The sequence below is a fragment of the Saccopteryx leptura genome, chromosome 2 (assembly GCF_036850995.1).
Source record: "Saccopteryx leptura isolate mSacLep1 chromosome 2, mSacLep1_pri_phased_curated, whole genome shotgun sequence".
Taxonomy (NCBI): Eukaryota; Metazoa; Chordata; class Mammalia; order Chiroptera; family Emballonuridae; genus Saccopteryx; species Saccopteryx leptura.
This window is the reverse complement of record NC_089504.1, coordinates 51,925,770-51,945,967: the sequence shown is the minus strand read 5'-3', so window position 1 is coordinate 51,945,967 and position 20,198 is coordinate 51,925,770. Positions and strand designations below refer to the sequence as shown.

At 44.3% G+C, this 20,198-nt stretch overlaps 1 protein-coding gene across 4 annotated transcripts in view; it reads left to right on the top strand.

Moving 5' to 3' along the window:
• Nucleotides 1-1,480: 1,480 nt before the first annotated feature.
• PCSK5 (proprotein convertase subtilisin/kexin type 5) overlaps nt 1,481-20,198 on the top strand; it is a 449,146-nt gene continuing 430,428 nt past the window's right edge. For all 4 annotated transcript variants that reach the window (XM_066367966.1, XM_066367965.1, XM_066367968.1 and 1 more), the window contains exon 1: nt 1,481-1,800. In XM_066367966.1, the coding sequence (XP_066224063.1) occupies nt 1,609-1,800 (192 nt within the window). In that variant the 5' untranslated portion in view covers nt 1,481-1,608. The remainder of the gene's footprint in view (nt 1,801-20,198) is intronic.

Genomic DNA, 20,198 nt, shown 5'->3' with positions numbered 1-20,198 from the left:
TTAGGAAGAAAGATAATAGGGGGTTGGAAAATGAGGGGGAATAAAAAGGGTGGAGGAGTTAGGGATATACTGATACTTTTAAGATCAATTGAATTATTTCATAAAGGGTAAATTTTCTTTTCAGAAAATAATCCTGTGCCAAAAAAGGCGGGGAGGTTGTTTAGCAGAAGCGGGTTAATCTGAACCCCCTCCTGCTGGCTGCAGTCACAGTGCATGATACAGTAATGAAGGCGGTGTAGTCACATATTTCATCCGAACTTCCTCTGTGGTCCTTTTTATTTTTAAGTCTCACTGTTTCAGGGCCGTGCTTGTAAAAGTTGGAAAACTTTTCCCTTGGTGGAGAAAAAGAAGCCCGCGTCAGACTCAATGGAACGAATGAATGAAGTTATTCCCTTGGCCCAACATCTCCGTCTATTTTCATACCACATATTCATAGAAACACCTTTCCTCAATTCCGTGACTGGAATTTTACTTTCCCGTTGTGTTGCCTAGAGTCGGATGTACAGATTTCGAAAGTCAGCAGGCAGCTGACTTGGCTTTGGAGCCACCGTGGTTGGCTTTTCCAAGAGTCGATGCGCCTTGCGGTGCTGTGTGGTATAGTTTCTCCCGGGAGCAGAATGTGTAAAATAGACAGTTGCTGAAAAGCATAAAGAATTAACGAAGTGAAAATCTAGGGTTATTCGTTGGCAGTTGACATGCAAGTGACCTCCTTAAATACTGGGTTGTTTAAGGTTCTGAGCGAAGATGAATGAATCTTCGGGGCGCTTGACTCGCACGAGCGTGTAAATCTCTTTAGTCTTTCGGGAAGTGGCGGTAAATTAATACAAATTTGCGAGGGAGGAGAGATAAGAGGATAAAACGAAGGTTCCTACACCACAGCTCTCCTTTCAGCCCTTTGGAAAGTCTCGCTTTCCTGCCTAGGACCCCGGAGATTACAGCCGAGAAGAAAACGGCGGCGCTAGGACCTGGTTGGCTCCTGGCTGCGGCCGCAGTCGGGCGGGCGGGCAGGCGGAGGAGAGAGAGGAGGAGGGCGCTGTGGGAAAGGAGGGGTGTCAAGGGGGGCGGGGGGAGTCATTTATGCAGAGCAGGCGCTGCTGCCATTGCCGCTCACTCTCCCCGCGCGCTGTTTGGAGCCGGAGGGAGCGCGAGGAGCAAGCTAGCGAGCGCTTGGAGTCCGGGCCAGCAGAGGGGGCACCCGGCCACTGCCTGCACCGCCGCCTCCGCCGCGCTCGGGGGCCCCGGGAGGAGCAAGGGCGCGTCGAAGAGTCCGGGAGCCGAGCCCGGCAAGACCCGACTGCGGGAGAGCGCTCGCCCGCCCCGCTCAGCCGCCTCCTGCGCGCGAGCCGGAGAGCCCCCGCCTGTCGCCCCGCGGGCCGGAGAGCGGGGAGCGCAAGTCTCCGCAGCCCCAGGGATGCTCTAGGAGCCGGCACGAGTCTCGCTGTGCTGCTGCCGGCCGGGGCTCGACGCCTCCTGCCGATCTCCCCGGGCGGAGAGCCGCGGCGGCCGGGGGCTGCGCGCCCGGGCGGCCCAGGCCGGAGAAGTTAGTTGTGCGCGCGCCGCTGAGTGCGCGGAGCGAGCGAGCGAGCGAGACAGCGAAGCGCCGGGGCCATGGGCTGGGGGAGCCGCTGCTGCTGCCCCGGACGGCTGGACCTGCTGTGCGTGCTGGCGCTGCTCGGGGGCTGCCTGCTCCCGGTGTGCCGAACGCGCGTCTACACCAACCACTGGGCAGTCAAAATCGCCGGCGGCTTTCCGGAGGCCAACCGAATCGCCAGCAAGTACGGCTTCATCAACATAGGACAGGTAAAGACCGGCTGGCCGGGCTCTTGGCACCGACGCTGCCCGGGGAAGGGGGGGGGCGTTCCCCCTGTATATCACGCTTCTTGTCCCCTTCTTGTTGGTCCCCCTTCCCCCTCTTCCAGATGTGCTCTTGCAGCTGTTGCTCTGACTCTTGAGCGATGCTCTCTTTCCCCTCTCTCACTTTCTCGTACACACGTAACACACACTCCCCAAAGTTGCTGGGGTTTGCAATTTGTTTACTTGTTTCTTGCAAGCCACAAGGAATAGGTGGAATCTCTGAAAAACCGTGATGTGCATATCCCCATGATGGTTTCAGATCCGACCGGACCTTTTGACATGGAAAGAGCACTAGTAGCCTGAGCTCTTTTGCGGGGCATGGGGTCAGCGTGCCCCTGGTGCCGGCTCCTTGTAGTTTCGGAGAGCTGTAGTTGTAGGGAGGCGGGGAAGGGAAAGCCTTTCCTGCTCGGACCTGAATACAGCCCAGGAAGAAGTTTCCTCTTTTTGGGCAGAAGAGATGCTGGGCGCTGGAGAGGCAGGGAGGCGCAGGGACGAGCTGGAAGGAAGGAGGGAGGCGGAGGGAAGGAAAGGGGGCCGGACACGGCGTGAGGGCAGATTTTGGGGGAGTCCTTTGGCATCTTGGCTTCTCGCGCGGGATCTCCATGTGGGCTCCCGGAGAGGGGGTCGGAAGGGCAGTTTGGAAACGTCCGAGACGCGCTAACCGTGTTCTGCTCTGGGAAACCGGCGAGTCTTCCCTCAAGAGGGAGGTGCGGAGTCGGGAGGTGGCGGAAAGCGATAGTTGGGTGGGCAGCGGGGCGCAGGTTTTTTTGTGCGGTACCTTTCCAGGGCTTTCCGCAGAGCTCCCCGATGGGGGACAATGAATTGAATGGTATTTTGGGGATGACTGTTAGCGTAACAGATTTGGAAGTACCTCCGGGCTAAATGGTCTTGGCTTTCTCTATCTCTTTCCCGCAAGAAATACGGTGGAGAGAGCTGTGTTAGCGGGTCCTAGAAAGTGCCCCCCCACCAATACCCGCAACTTGCTTCCCCGAGACTTGCAGGACGAGGAGGCCCTGGTCAGACCCTGGGGAGACTCTGCTGGGGATGGGAGGCGAGGGTGGTGGGGGCACCCTTGCAGCAGACCGCGCTTCTGGGACTGCTGGGGACGCACGCACCCTGCTTGCCCAGCCAAGGTGAAGCGAGAGGAGGGGCCCGTAAATGCCGCCAAAGCAAGAGCATACAAGCGTTTCTGATACCACTGAGTTCCATGTCCAGGAATGCTAGCTAGCTCTGGAGCCCGGGGACTCCGTAGCAGAGCTCCTGGAGGCAGAGCTGCTGTCGTATATTAAAAAAGCAAGGGAGGGCTGGGGGGCGGTCAGAAGAGCAGGAGCACGAGGTCTTACACTTTGCTGGTTCAGAAAGAGGGTGCGTTCCAGGACACGTTCCAGAAAAGTCTCAGTGAGGACCGAGACCAGGGCAAGAGGCACTGTCTGTATCCAACCCCACCCCATCCTGCCCCCACTCCCCCAAACGCAGGCCTGGTAGGGTCTAGGAAGCCAACCAGGTTTTGTTGCCGAAGTGGCTGTCATTTTCAGCAGAATTAAATTCAAATGACTTGTTAGGATTCTGCTGGCTTCTTTGGTCACTGGTAGGAAACACTAAGCCTGTTCAAATCTTCTTACATGAGCTTAAAGTAGGGTGCTGCATGTACCTTGAGCTGTAACTGGGAAGGTTAACACTGAAAGGAGTCATGCTGATCTTCCCAGAGATGGATCTTTTGGGCTCAGCTAACGTTGAGCATCTCCCATACATCAGGAATATTTGGCAGGATAAGTTTTTGGACATATACTGCTTTCATAATCTTAAAAAACCCTGACAATTTTTGGTGTATATTACTTTACATACAGCAAAGAGGAAAGCAGGACTTGAGAAGTTGACACTCACAGTCACCCAGCTACGGTTCAGACTTAGGTCTCTCTCGTCCACGCCTATTCTGCATGAATCCTGCCTTTTAGAGAATTCCTCCATCCTGTGGTGGAAAGGAGGAAGAATGCAAAATCCCTGTTTCCCTGAGTTCTGACTTAGTGGCTCAATAGCCTGGATGCAGACATCTAGGCTTAATTCAAACAGATCTGGGCTTCTTGATTCTAAGAAGCTTCATGATTTGCCGGGGCGAAAAACCTGTATCTAAATGAACTCATTACATAGAAGTTAGATACAGTATTGTGGAACCCAGTAGAGATAGAAAGGAGCTTTAATCACACAACCCACTTTTGAACAAGCAACTATTACAGAGTCCTGCAACCTCGCCTGACATTTTACAAAGAGCCTTTACCATGGCTTTTCATTTAAAAATTAGGTAATACTAAGAGAGTTTATATGCAGATATCGCCAAACACTATTTATGGTGGTTTTTACAAGGCCAACGAGGAAATTTAGGGCTTACAGAGGTTACTGAGGACCCCTTGAACTGAAGCCATAAGCAGTGTAAAAAGATCAGCTATTCTTACAGTGTAAGGCATTTCCTTTGTAGATCAAAGGGGAGTAACCCTATGCTAAGTCTTTGGGGTGGTAAATTGAGTTCGCACCTGCAATATCATTGCACTGTAAGAGCCAAATGTATTTCTTATCCATTCTTAACTGCTCTGACCTTTTAACACCTTAGACTTCCTTTTGTTGTTCTTTTTTTTCGTCAATAAACCAGCTGTGGTTCAGTTGAGGGCAGTAACTAATTTGCAAAAGTCCCTGGAATGTTCTGGTTTTTACCCATTTGGGCTTGGGGTTTCTTCCCCTTGTGTCACAAATTGGAACTGAGACCTGTTATTCTTTCTGAAGTCCCGGTAGTGTTTTTGATATCTTCACTATAATATTTCGTGTGAGTAAGGCACTGAATTTTCACCACAGTATAGGTTCAAGTTTTGACCATCAGAATTTCAGTGTAATGTGTTGTATAGCATCTTGGCATTTAAAAGCCACCAGAGATAAAGTTTCTGGCCTGCAGATTTCTACAGAAAGGAATAGGCGTGCCTCTCGTGTTCGTGAGAGATAGGATGTGCAGAGCAACAGAAGACTAAGCAGGCAAACAGAACATGCTTGAGTTCCTGGAAGGAGCAGTAATGAGGGTTTTCCCCTGTTTGGTTATAGAGATATATTATGTTTTGGTAGGTTTTCACATAATGTTTATCTTTTGTGAGTGGTTATGCCTTGGAATTCTGAAATGATAGCATAATTATTATTAGTAGTTGTCATGTCAGCATATATTTTATTTTGCTTGGTATTTGTGTCAGCTGTTGAATGTCCTGCTTTGCTTTCCTATAAGCCCTGAGTCCCGGCCCTCTTAGTGTCTATGGCCAGCACCTGCTGGCCAGCTGAGGTAGGTGTGCCTGCCTGCTGGTCTGCGCAGGAATGGAAAGAGGGCTCCGTCCTCCCTCACTAATGGTGTGCTCTGATCCTTTCAGCCAACAATGTTGTGATTATAAAATAGAAATGACAGAAAGGAGTAAGACTTGTAATGTAATGTTAATTGTGAACCTTTGGACTAAATCTACAAACCAGGAGAAATTAATTTCTGGTTATTTGAACCGAGTGGAGGCTCCCCTGTGCAGGTTGTTTGCAATATGCAGTAGCTGTATTTATCCTTTTGCCAATGGCTTATATTCCTTGATTCCAAGTTGAGATTGCCAGCAGCAGAAATGCCTCCCCAGACCATGTAACTGATCTTGAGCAAAATTCCAGAAGGCTAAAGCCAGATTCAAGCAATTACTGGGAAAATAATTTACCTGGAGTTCTCATTGAAAGCATAGACTGGGAAACTCCAGTTGATGCCACTTGCAAGGTCTTTGAAAGGAGGAAAGTCTTTGAACTTAATGGAGCCCCTGTTCCTTCATGCAAAATGATAAATCTCTGGATGGTGGAGTGAGCTGACTATGCATTGCTCGGTACATAGTTAGGCTGTAGTGAAAGTTTTGTTGAATCTGAATCTGAAATAAGTGAGATTCAAAGTTTATTTAGCCCGGGAGAAGGGAAGACATTTTTTCAATGGGAGGTGCAAAATGTGGAGATCAGGAAAATCAATCTTTGGTATCTGAGTAAAAAGGCTAAATCAAAGCTCTGTAGACACAGAAAATGGTGTTTTATTTCAACTAACAATTTAAACTAGTTTTCTGTTGGATTCCAAATAATCCTGGCTGATTTTTCATGGCAGCGCCCTCCTTTCTGGTGGATCCCTGTTGTAGTCCATTAAATATTATAGGATAAGCTTGCTGGAGAGTGAAGAAAGGGAAGAAACATATCAGAAGACTGATTATTTTATAAAGCATCTTACCGTGGTACATTATGTTAGATCCGATTTGAATTTACATTTCTTTGAATTCTGAATGTAGTTGGTATAAGGAGACTTGGAAGCAGCATTTTCTAAATCAATAGTAAGAGATACTTTAGCAGAAAGATCCTTGTTCAGAGATCTCCTGAAGTCTTCTCACTCCGATGATTACTTTTGACCTGTGAGAAATGTGGGATGATTGAAAGGTTAATAAACAGTGGAGAGCGAGTTCTGGGTGCGTATTGATGGCACTGGAAATAGGGGATATGGCCAGTCTGATGGGCTGTATGGGAGTGGACTGTGCTCTCCCAGTTAAATCCTTAGGCATTTTGTAAACAGAAAAGTAAGTTGACGTGGGAATCCTAGGTTGATCCCTGTGTGGTACATCTGGCATTGCATAGGACAGCTCTTTCACGCCCAAGAACCTCGGCCCTGACCTTCGCTGGCCACTCTCCGGTGCGCATAGTTACCACGAGTAGGGGAACCTTTCATGACGAAAAGCAGTTCAGAGTGCTTGGCCTGACGATGGCAGGTCTGTTGCATTAACCTCATAGACTAGAAATGGCTTATATGTGGCCACTGGGATTTTCGGGGTCTATTTGAAATGAAAAACTGCATTTTTGTGAGCCCCAGAGGCAGCTGAGTTTGCCTTATTGCTATCTTTCATGAGCTTATTATTGATATATCCAGCGGTCCTAACCTTAAAGGTCAGCCAGAGAAGCAGGGTATGTGCAGGGAAAATGTCCAGGGATGTCTGACTCTTTGGTTAAGGGAGGGAATCCTGACCCAGAAACATCCCCTGGGCAGGGAGGGGTATTTGTGTTGTCCGTTCAAGTTATGTGAAGTAGTGTCTTGGTTTACCCAAGGCAGAAGTATCTCCAGACATCACTTTGCCTTGGGACTTTATCACTTGGCTAATTCAGGTTGGATTCATTGACAAAGAAGCTGACTTTGGCTTCCTGGATGGTAAAAATGAGTGCTTGTAGACATTCATGCATGCTAGAAGTGATATATGTATATCTGTATGTCTGTTAATTTTTATTTTTAAACAAATTTTTTTTAAAAAATTTATTTTTATTTTATTTATTCATTTTAGAAAGGAGAGCAAGAGGGAAAGAGAGAGAGAGAAGAGACAGAGAGACAGAGAGAGAGAAGGGGGGAGGAGCTGGAAGCATTAACTCCCATATGTGCCTTGACCAGGCAAGCTCAGTGTTTTGAACCAGCAACCTCAGCATTTCTAGGTCGACGCTTTATCCACTGCGCCACTACAGGTCAGGCTAATTTTTATTTTTTATCAAAGTTAAATTTGTACATACTTGAGAGCGAAATTACTCATGCAACAGTCTCACTAGTCTCAATAGATTATATCTCTACATCTAAGGGTACCCAGAAGTAACAATCAGTGCCAATAAACTCAGCATTTTAGGTTAATCCTAGGAGGAAAATGAGACCAGAAAGAAAATAAGACTAGTAGTCAGAAGGTTTGAGTGAAACTCTACGGTTTCCTTTTTATTAATCAACCTGACTCTAAGTCCCTCATTTTTTTCAAATAGGAGACCTTAATATCTGCTTCATGCACCTTGTAGGGTGGCTGTAAGATCAAAAGATAATGCGCATGGATATATAAATAAAATCTGGGGGGGGGGTAGGAAACATCATCCGATCAGTAGGGTCCCCAAGGAGATGCATAGGCTGCGCAGAGGGAAGTCAGGGAGTGCTGTGGTTGGTGGAGCACCTTGTGGTTTTCCAGGTTCTGTGATCCTTCCTGGGGATCTCATGGGAGCTGGAAGAGGGAGGAGTCAGTGTTGCCCCTGATTCTCCCGTTAGAGGACAGTCCGAGCCATGGAGAAGGTTTAGGGCTGGGACAAACAGAAATCGGCTGAGGTTCCCGTCTCCGGGTTGCACAGCTTTGGTTTATAAGACATACATCATATGATGGTGCAAGTTTTAAAATTTTAAGAATCAAAACATAGCCTTTTAAGTTTGCCTCAAAGAGAAGGGTAGTAGGAACTAAAACTGAAATAGAGATAGGTCCATAAGGAATACAGATGGGAACCTTTTAGGTGCAAGTGTAAAAAACCCAACTCAGACTGTTTAAATATAACTAATTAACATGCAGGCAAGGAAACAGGATCTGTTGGTTTAAACAGATCCACGTGCCTTTATGTACAGTTCTGAAAACAGAAGTCGAACCCTTTTTGCAGCCAGGCCTTACCTGATCTGTACTTTCCATCCTGACCTGAACTAGCATTAGTTAGGGCATTATTATTATTATTATTATTATTATTGCAGAAATATTAATGACTTTGGTTATGGGGACGTTGTCTTTGAGCCAGGAGAGGTGTATATAATGCACTCCACTGTGTGTCCCACTGTACTTTTCTCATCTGAAGAATTCTGAATTTGGAAACACATCTAGGTCCAGGAATTTCAGCGAAGTGATGTGAGCCTATCCAGCTGAGAAGCGGAGGTAGCAAGTGTTTCTCCTTTCCCTCTGTTGGCTTCATTCTCAGACAGCCTTTCTACAAGGCAGTAAAGCTCATACGATTCTTAGTACCTCTCTTACCCAGTATTGAAACTAACCCCTGAAAAAAGACTTCAGTTTGTACTGATTGGGTCACATCCCCAGTTGTGGGGCAATCACTTTGTCCATGGGTATGGCAGTATATTGGTAAGTCAGCTTGGGTCGTATGTTCACCCTTGAAGTGAGGGCGATACTGACCTTTGTTGAGCAGCCCTTCAACTGGAGAAGGACATCTTCAGCAAAGGAAAAGGGCATGCTGTTACTAGAATAAAGGAGAGCAGATGTGGGACAAGAAAAAACCCTACTACAGACCAGATTACATAAAGCCTTAAGTGTCTAAACTAGGCAGCTTCAACATTATTATTATTATTATTATTATTATTTTCATTTTTCTGAAGCTGGAAACAGGGAGAGACAGTCAGACAGACTCCCGCATGCGCCCGACCGGGATCCACCCGGCACGCCCACCAGGGGCGACGCTCTCCCACCAGGGGGCGATGCTCTGCCCATCCTGGGCGTCGCCATGTTGCGACCAGAGCCACTCTAGCGTCTGGGGCAGAGGCCACAGAGCCATCCCCAGCGCTCGGGCCATCTTTGCTCCAATGGAGCCTTGGCTGTGGGAGGGGAAGAGAGAGACAGAGAGGGAAAGCGTGGCGGAGGGGTGGAGAAGCAAATGGGCGCTTCTCCTGTGTGCCCTGGCCGGGAATCAAACCCGGGTCCTCCGCACGCCAGGCCGACGCTCTACCGCTGAGCCAACCGGCCAGGGAAGGCAGCTTCAACATTATTATGCCGGATAGTTATCTTAAAGGTTCCCGAGAAGGAAGCAATAGCCTATTGATTCATCAAACATGGGAGTCCACCATGTACTGTATATATAAGACATTCTCTGCTCTCAAGGAGCTAGGACATTTTTATCCATAACTGTAGTTCAACAAGACAAATGCTAATGGAATTATAGGCAGTACAGTGTGGTTCAATCCTGCCTAGGGGAGTTCTTGGTAGCAGTATGCATAACAAGCTAAAGGAGGCAAAAGAGGCTATTGTGTTGGTAAAGAGTATTGGTAATGAGCATAAAAGCTGTGACAATAGAGATGAAAGAGATTTGGAAGCTCTTATAGAGATGGATTCAATATGGCTGGACTACCAAATGGAAGTGGAACATAGAAGGGGAGGTGAAGATGGCTGCAGACTTTAAAGCTGTGGGACCAGGCGGATGGTGGACTCATTTGCAGAATTACAGCAGTCTGTGGGATCTTAGGTTCAGCCTTAGTGTTAGCTGGTAGATGGAAGGACAGAAGTGTTCATTAGACGGAAGAGTTTGAGGTGGGAAAGAGGTTAAGCCTGGCACTCCTCCTCAGGCTCAGTGAAGCTGTGGCAGTGCATAGGATGCTGAGAGATGAAGCGGGAAGAGAGAGGAGGGCTGAGAATAGAACCTAAAGTGTCTCCGCTTAAGGGGCAAAGGATGAAGGGAGTAGATGAGGGATGGGGAGGCCCTGAAGGTGCAGTCAGAAAGCTGGAGGAAGAATGGACGCCCTTTTAGAGGGTGTGCAATAGTGAGAAGTGTTATAAGATCCAGAGAGATGAGAACTGAAACATGGCTGAAAGGTTAGCAGTGCTCTGAGTGCCAACACTTGGTTGAATAGTGAGCGGAGGTTGGGGTTGAGGGACAGTAGAGGAGGTGAGTAGCCAAGTTTTCATTGCACATCTGTCCGCCCCTACATTTCCTCCCTTAATCTCTTTTCCAACAGTGTAGTGGGTTAGTTAGGATCACAGGTCTAGAACCGAAGGGTTTGAATCCTAATACTGCTACTTCCTAGTCCAGGACCCTAGGCAAGTATCGTAAGCTTTCTGTGCCTCAGTTTCTTCATGTATTAAAAAGATCAAATAGTATTCTCTGATGGGATCATTTTGAGGATTAGTTCAAAGTCATTAAAATAGTACCTGGTACATACCATAAACTCAATAAATGTCAGTTTTTATATCTTGTTTTTTTTTTTTAACCAAGTTATAATCAGTTTTTATCTTGCTGTTTTTACTTAACATGTTGTGAGCCTTTTCCCAATGTTACTAAATAAGTGTAGACAAATTTGAATGGCTGCATAATTGAAAGTACCATACTATGTTATAATTAGTGTGACCATACATCATATTATGCTGGAGATAGTCCTGATTTATGCCTGTGGTAAATTAGTTCACCTCCATTAAATATTTTTCACATCCCCCTTCACTTGCAAACACCTCTGAATTTGAAAGAGAAATGATATGTATGGTCACTCCAATTGCATGCATATCTGTGTATGTAAGAGTGTGTGTGTGTGTGTGTGTGTGTGTGTGTGTGTGTAACTGCACACCTACCCTAGCATTACTTGGCAAGCTCTCCTGATGTGCGGGGTGGTGCCTCGTTCCTGTGTGGAGCCCCAGCATAGTGAGTGGCACAAGTGAAGCACAGTGAGGACTTGGGATAGCAAGCTTATAGGACTTATGTAGAGAGAGCTACGAGTTTGGAAAAGAGAGGAACATTGGTGTCTGGAGACTAAAGAGGAATGAAGTAGAGATTCAGAGGAGTTCAAGTTGGGGAAGACAGGAAGAGAGTCTGTATGTAGAATGACCTGCACCTCAGTAGTTACTTCAGAGGTGAAGGCCCCCTCCAGAGAGAGCAGGGAACTGGAGGAAATTGATGTCTGGGTGTTCCAGTGTTTTGGAACCTTATTTTTAGGGAATTCTGATAAGAATCAAGATTAGTGACTCAGAATTGCCAAGTAGAATGAGGTTATTTGCTGCTTGTGCTTAGTTTTGGCTGAGTAACTAATGGTTAAATGAATGAGTGAAAAACATGAATGGTATTAGTCTGTATCATTTTGTGCTTTTGTTCCTGGTGCTCAGTAAATTGAGATTAGAAAAGGATAAAACAGGGAGTTAGAATTGATCAGAGTGAGAGAGAGAAGGTAGAAAGAGACTTTGGAGAAAAAGCATAAAATAACGAGTTAGAATTGACCAGAGTGAGAGAGGAGGTAGAAAGAGACTGTGGAAAGCTGGGGGTATGAGTGGGGGAGAAGAATGGTTCTTGAATACAAGGGGTACCACCTTTGAAATGCTTTACCACCAGGTCTAGGTTTTAGGGAAGGTGGCGGAATCAAAACAGGACTGGTGGACCAGAGGAAGACTGTGGGTGTAAGGGCTGTATGTTCAACATAAGCATGGAGGGCCAGTTTGGTAAGAGTGGTAGAAGTGGAAAGATGGGAGTGACTCCAAAGTGTGCCTTCCTATATCTGATGTAAAAACTGAAGATTGCATTGAGCACTGAACATAGAAGGAAGAGTGTAAGCAGAGACAGTGAAACCAGAAACAATATTTAGGCATGATTTTAAAATGGCATATGCCATGTCACATTTTATGTTTACCTCAACCTTAAGTTGTCATGTAAACTACTTTTCATTATAATAATTAAACCTATGATTTATTTATATTCATCTGTTCTTCCCTTTACATACATTATTTTATACAGTAAAATGAAGCTAGATTGCAAACATCTTTTATGTTATTAGTCTAAACTTTACTACCTTATAGGAATAGAGATATATTTTAAAATTATTTATAGATTTCTCTCTATTATATAATATTTTCAGAATGCTCTATATCAGCAATTTTCAGCTGGTGTGCTGCAAGAATTTTAAAAACATGCAATACCTGACTAGTCAGGGGTACTGACCTCTTTTCCTTTAGATTATCAAAAAAGGAAGGAAGGAAGAAAGGGAGGGAGGGAGGGAAGGAAGGAAGGGAGGGAGGGAGGGAGGGAGGGAGGGAGGGAAGGAAGGAAGGAAGGAAGGAAGGAAGGAAGGAAGGAAGGAAGGAAGGAAGGAAGGAAGAAAAAAAAAGAAAACAGGCAACATAATAGTAGCTGTCCAGTGTGAATGAATCAAAATTATACCTTTTTTTTTTCAGATCAGCAAAAAATATATTATTTTTTGGCGTGCCACAGAATTTTTAATAATTGGTTTATATGTGCTACAAGATGAAAAATGTTGAAAATCACTGCTCTATATAATAGATTAATTTTGTTTGCATTTGTGTATTAATCTGATTTTTAATTTAGGGCTAGCATCACAAAGGAAGCATTAAGATTCTAGTTTAATCCTTTGTGCATTATCTAAGAGGTTCTTTATGTCCTGGGAAAATTATATTGTGGATACCATGCCAGCACTAAAACTACTTAACTTTTATCAAAAGCGTGCATGTACACACACACACACACACACACACACACACACACACACACACACATATACACACACACCATCTATGTATCTGTACTAAGTACTTAAGGTCTGATGTTTTTGTACTAAGTATTTAATTTAAGGTCTGGAGTTTTTTCTGCTTGGAGAAGCCCTTTCAGCTGTAAAAATATACCAGTTCTCTCCATATCACTGTTCCCAGGGCTTATACCTTGTTTTCACTAGGTGAAGTTTCTCAACCAAAATAAAACTGGGCAGTGCTCTCTAGGTTGAGTGCCATGCAGTGAGGGGAGGACATCCCAGGATCTTTAGTCTTATCAGCAAATAACCATCAGTGTAAGTTTAGAAGATTACTGCTTGCTTATTCTGAGCTTATTCTTTAATATACTGGGGTTTTTTGTATTTTTTTTTCTTCTGTGTATGTTGAGGACCTCATTCATCAATTTCAAAGTTTTTCAAGAGAGAACTAAGTTGTAGGGCACTTACGATGTATTACAGCCCCACTTCCAGCAAAGCCTTTTCTTTCTTTCTTTCTCTTTCTTCTTTCTTTCTTTTCTTTTTCTTTCTTTCTTTCTTTCTTTCTTTCTTTCTTTCTTTCTTTCTTTCTTTCTTTCTTTCTTTCTTTCTTTCTTTCTTTCTTTCTTTCTTTCTTTCTCTTTCTTTCTTTCTCTCTCTCTCTCTCTCTCTCTTTCTTTCTTTCTCTCTCTCTTTCTCTCTCTCTTTTCTTTCCCTCCCTCCCACCCTTCCCCTCCTCCTCCTCCTCCCCCTACTCCTCTTCTTCTTCTTCTTTTGTAACTGTGGGGCATTTTTTTATTTGGTTAGTGCACATGACCAAATATACCAAATGATGTATTCTTTAACTCATCAGTGGATGACATTGTTGCTTTTGGGCTGGTTGGATAATGCTGAGAAGCAGTAAACAAAACTCAAAGCTGAAAACAGATGCCTTGAATTTCCTTCTAGGTCCTGGCTAACCACTCATTTGCCACATTCTTATGAGCTGGTCACAGGTTTTTCTATGTCTTAAAGGATTAGTCTTATAGTTTTATTTTAAAAATAATTATTGAAGGACACCATCAAGAAAGTGAAAAGACAAACCACAGCATGGGAGAAAATATTTTCTGTCTGATGAGAGACTTGTACCCACAATATATCAAGAATCCCTACATTTAATAACAAAAAGCCAAATAGCCCTAATTAAAAAGTTGGCACAGAGGATCTGAACAGACATTTCTCCAAAGAAGACAGACAAGTGGCCAATAAACACATGAAAAGATGCTCAACATCATTAGTCATCAGGGAAATGGAAATCAAAATCACAATTTGATAGTAGTTCACACTCATTGGACTTGCTATAATCAGAAAGACAGAGAATGGCAGTATTGGCAAGGACGTGGAGAAAGTTGAGCCCTCCTACACTGCTGCTGGAAATGTAAAGTAGTGCAACCACTCCGGGAAATATCTGCCAGTTTCTCCAAAGGTTAAACACAGAGTTACCGTGTAACCCAGCAGATCTTCTAAGTATATGATACCCAAGAGAAATAAAAACATTTGTTCACACAAAAACTTGCAGGCAGAAGTTCATGGAATTCTTATTCATAAGAGCCTAAAAGTGGAAACAACTCAAAGCCTATCAACTGATGAGTGGATACACAAAGTTTGGTATATCCATAGACGAGAATATTATTGAGTAATAGAAAGTGAATGAACTCACACATGCTGCAAAGTGGATGAAGCTTGAAAACACCATGCTAAGTGAAAAGAGCTAGTCACAGAAGGCCATATATTGTATGATTCTGTTTATATTAAATGTCCAGAATGGGCGGCAAACCCATAAAGACAGGAAGTAGGTTAGTGGTTGCCTGAGGCTGGACAGGTTGGGATAATGGGGAATGACTGCTAATGGATATGCCATTTCTTTTTGGGGTGATAAAAAGATATAAAATTGACTGTGGTGATTTTTGCACAACTCTGTGACTATACTAAAAACATTTGAATAGTATACTTTAAATAGGTGAATTACACAATATATGATTATGAATTATATCTCAATAAAGCAATTAAAAATAATTATGGAGCCCCTGTTGTTTATCAGCCATTTTTTTAAAAAAATATTCAGTGAGAGGAGGGGAGGCAGAGAGATAGATTCCTGTATGCGCCCCAACCAGGATCCACTCAGCAACCCCAATAGGGTGCAGTGCTTTGCCCCTCTGGGGTGTTGCTCTGTTGCTCAGCAACTGAGCTCCTCTCAGCGCTTGAGGTAGAGACCATGGAGCCATCCTCAGCACCTGGGGCCAAATCTCTCTAATTGAGCCATGGCTGCAGGAGGGGAAGAGAGAGAGAGAGAGAGGAGAAGTGAGAGGGGGACAGGGCGCAGAAACAGATGGGTACTTCTCCTGTGTGCCCTGACTGGAAATCAAACCTGGGACATCCACATGCCAGGCCAACGTCTGCCATTGGGCCACTGGTCAGGGCCTTATCAGCCATTCTAATAGACACAACACTATAACATTTGTCTTTAATAAGCTCTGTGCTCACATGGAGTTTATGTTATCATGGGAGGAGTTAAGCTATGAGCTGGTACTGAAATGAAAAGAATTATTTCAAATTGTAAGTGTTATTGGAAAGCAAAATACAGTAGTTGAATAAAATGTAACTGAGGATGGGAGAACTCTTTGATAGGCTGGCTGGTCAGGGAGCCTCATTGAGGAGGAAGTGAGTAGAGACCTGGATATTCTGATGGAGCCAACCAGCTGGTGGGGTGGAGTCGCTCCATGCAGAGGAGACAGTCAGTTCAAAGACCCCAGAGAGACAGAAATCCGCTGGGCTATATGGAATCTAGTTAACACAGAAGAAGTGATTGAGCTTGAAGTTGGAAACAATGATCTTAAAGTCTGATTTTGGTGGTGCCATTGGTATCTCCCCTTTGCCTAGTGCATTAAAACAGATTCCTTCTCTGGGTTTTTAAATGCCTCTGAATACTCATCCTGAAATACTTTTTCTAGTATTTCATGTTCCATCCTTAACAAAGCCAAACTGGGCTTCCCATTGTTTCCCAGATATTATACTCAATGTTTTCCTGTTCCTGTGCCAGTCTTTCCACCTGGAATATTCACCTGACCCCTTGCTCTTCTGGAAACTCTATCTCTTCTTGAAGCCACATCTCAATGTCACCTCTTTACTTTGCTCTGCAAGTATAGCTATAGATAAAATATAGGCATATTTAGCCCAAAATTCTCTTAGGGAATTTAGTCAAGTTTTTCTTTTTCCCCCCTTTTTGGGGGGACCTATCATTTTGTAGCATGTAGCACAATGTCTTGCTCTAGATAAGTAATAATTAAATATTGGTTGAATCCTAAAGTATTTTATGGCATACATTGTATATAAAATGAAAAATAATTTTGAACATTAGCGAAGAATTACAAAAAATTCTACCCAGTGGGTAAGGAAGGCTGATAGTGCATAGTATGTTTTATAAAGGAGTGTGGTGAAGAGCAGTTTAATCTAGGATTGATAAGTCATTTGTGTGTGGATTCTAAAGTCCAGGGTATTCTCACCCTTATCTTTGAGTGTTTCAGGCCTTGGCATGATCAGCGGGGTCATTCTTTCTGGCTTTGACTTCCATAAGAATTCTTAGTGTGAGAGTCAGAGTACACAGTGTGACATTGCCCACTCTGCGTGCCAAGTTCCAGATTGTCTTAGGACAGGGGTGCTTAGGGAACCCTAAAAACCCTGGTGGCTGTGATCATCTCCTGGTAGTGGTACTACAAGTCTCTGCTTATTGGAGTAGTGAGGAAAACAGTACAGTTTGTCCCCCACTAAAAAGGTTTCAGATCACAGGCAAATTTTACTGTTTGGGTGGAATCAGTGGGAGAAGTGAAAATGAGCGTGTTTTTTGTTTAATATAATTTTTTTTTTTTAACAGAGCCAGAGAGATAGAGAGAGGGATAGACAGGGACAGACAGACAGGAACGGAGAGATGAGAAGCATCAATCATTAGTTTTTTGTTGCGCATTGCAACACCTTAATTGTTCATTGATTGCTTTCTCATATGTGCCTTGACCGTGGGCCTTCAGCAGACCGAGTAACCCCTTGCTCGAGCCAGCGACCTTGGGCTCAAGCTGGTGAGCTTTTGCTCAAACCAGATGAGCCCGCACTCAAGCTGGCGACCTCAGAATCTCGAAACTGGGTCTTCCGCATCCCAGTCCGATGCTCTATCCACTGCGTCACCACTAGGTCAGGCAAAATGAGCATTTTTGATACACATGAAAGGTCCTGACGCTCTGTATAATGTGAGCAGTAGGGTTTTGTGATGGTCAGAGACTCGTGGCAGTGCCTGCTTGGATTTCGAAGGTTCAAAACACTGGAATAAAATCTGCATGAGAAGAGGAATTGCAGGCTCCTAGGACAAACTGACATAAAGTAAACCTTGCAGCTCAGTCCTTAAGGAGCAGCTTCAGAAATATCCTTGGAGATAGGAAATAAACTTAGGACAAATAGAGCAACGATCCCCTTGATTATAAAGGGACTGCTTTCCTGCTTGGGTGACATGGCTGGAAGCCAGGCTCAGTGGAGATGGGTCTCCCTATCTGACTGCTTCACTTTTGCCAGGTCTAAGTCTCAAGTGACCCATCCTTCAGGCTCAGGCAGATAAAGAGGAAGATGAGTTACATTTTCTGGGTCAGATGAAAGGGAGATGGGAAAGCTGAGTGTTCTCATGCTGCATCCAGTGCTAGAGAAAACTGCCCTCCTCTCTTTTGTCATGGGCGACTGGAGCTAAGCTCGGAGTTACGTCTTCTGTGGACTGTTGCACCAGTCCTACCCACTCCCTACTGCTTTCTCCTTCGAAGCTTGCCACATGAGGCAGATTCATTTTCTCAGAACCCACTCTGGTCGAAAAGACTACATCTTTCTCTTCTTCTTCCTTCTCCCCATCACTCCCTCGCCCTTTCTCCTTCCCCTCCAATTTTCTCCCTCCTCCTCACCTTTCACCTTCTCTTTTCTAAACACCATTCAACATAAACATTTGACCGTCCTTTGCACATGAGTCGCCATGCCCTACTTTTCTGCCCCACGCCTGCAGTCCCCACCGCGTGGATGTCCTCCTGTCTAGTTCTCCCTAGTTCTGTGAAGCCCTTCTCATATCATCAGTGCCTTAAATGAAACTGCCTGTGGCTAAAACCTCTTTTATTTAAACTCTCATGTTGTTTGTATGCTTCTTTCTGCTGGCATTTGATATTTTCATATTGTATTTTATACATATTTTGTATGCCAGCTAGTAATCCCCTTATAGATTGGAGTTCTGTCTAGTTCATCTTTATATTGTATAAGGCACCTAGAATAGTGAATATTTCTGGTTCTCCACCTAGCCATGTGATAGGATTGTATTCTCCTATTTTGGGTGTTATGGGTGGTGAGGTAACTTCCATTGGCCTATGAGTGTGAGCAGAAGTGACACGTGTCCCTTCTCTAAACATCAGTGCATGACATGTTGTGATCTGCAATGCTCCAGATGGTGGATGCTCCATTAGCCTGGGTCCTTGTGGGAGACAGTAGCTGCACTTGAGGTCCATGCACAGTGGACATGTAACATGATCTAGAAACAGCCTTTGTTGTTTTCAGTCACTGAAGTTCGTGGGCTCACTTGTTCCCACTGTGGAACCTTGCCCATACTGACTAATACAATAGTATACTACTCTTTCTCCTTAGCCTTGAACACAGTATAGACTAAAAGCTGTGATGGAAGGGAGGGCAAAAGGATTCTGTGATGTTCTGAATAAGGACCCTGTTACTTACCAGGAAGACCTTAGTGATCTCCAGTATACGGCCTATTGTGCTCACTATGTGTGCGATAATTATATGTGTTTAAAAAAGTCAAAAGCCAGAAAATAAGTATTTGCAAATTGTGTATGTGCTTCTGTTGCTTAGAGATTTGCATTTCCTAAAAACAAACAAACAAACAAACAAGCAAACAGATAAAGAAAAAACCCTGAAGATCCCAGAGCTTAATTGCACTGAGTTGCTTTTTTTTGGCCTCGCCAGCTCTGTGGGTCCCACTTATTCCGTGAATTCATGTATACCTGTTGATGCCTGGTAAGCCTTTAGAAAACTGAGAGGTTTCTTTCTTTTCCAAGAAGGCAGAAACTTATTAGACTGAAGTTTGTTTGTAGTTCCTTTTTTATCATCAAATGAAAATAACATGTTGCCTCTGTATCTCAAATCATGCTGTCTGCTTGCCAGTAGCCCTTGTGTGTGCCTTCTCTAAGGGCCACACTGTGCCCTCAGAGTTACGACGCCTACTGCTGCAGATTCGCTCGACTCTGCCGCCCCCTTCCACTGGACGTTATGCATTAGTTGTGAGAGAACTGGCTTCGCAAACCTGAGGGTCTCTGTGCACTTGTGTGATTTATGTGATGTGGACACATCAGGGAACATCTGAGATTTAAAATTTACAGCCTGCATTTCCAACTGTTGAAATGAATCCAAAACAGCAGATTTTTCTTCTTTGGCAAGACAGAGTTGAGGCAACGTGCAACGATTTGGTTTGCCGATTTGCGAGCTGTTAGAAATCAGAATAACTCAAAACGAGGACAGTAAGTGCTGCATAATATAAAAAATATTCTAAAGGTCATATGATTGGGCAGTCTTAGACCAGTTAAGCACCATGAAATGAGACCTATTTTGAATAAATTTGAAACACTGCATGTGAACATATGAATTTTTTCCCCTAAAATATTCCAATATTACCAAAATAGTCGAAATCTTATTTAGTTCACCTTCACTCTGAAAGGCAGAGGTTAAAGTAAACCCAGAAAATGCTTCTGCCACCTTCTTGTCTCAGCTACGGAGGCATCTCTGGCACACAGTTCTTTTACTTGTGGCGTTTGTTCCCTTTGCCACCATTCTGTCGTTAGCATTCATTGCAGATGTTTTGCAATGCAGAATACCCACAGATGCTAAGTACTCTTCTAAGCCCTGGAGATGCAGCAGGGCACAAAATTCTTACCTTCTTGAAACTTAAATGCTCACAGGAGGAGCATATCAGCTTGCTTCTAAGACAGTCACCCAAAACTCAGTGGCCTAAAATAATAATTATTTTTAATTGAATTTATTGGGGTGACATTGGTTAATAAACTATACAGGTTTCAGGTATATAATTCTATAATCTTACTGTATTGTGTGTTTACCACCCCAAATCAAGTCTTCTTCCATCACCATTTATCCCCCACTACCCTCTTCTACTCACTTTTAAAAAACTCAATTATTATTGCTATGAGGCTGAGTTAACTGGTAGGTTCCTTAGTCAGCTGATGGTTCCACTAGGTCC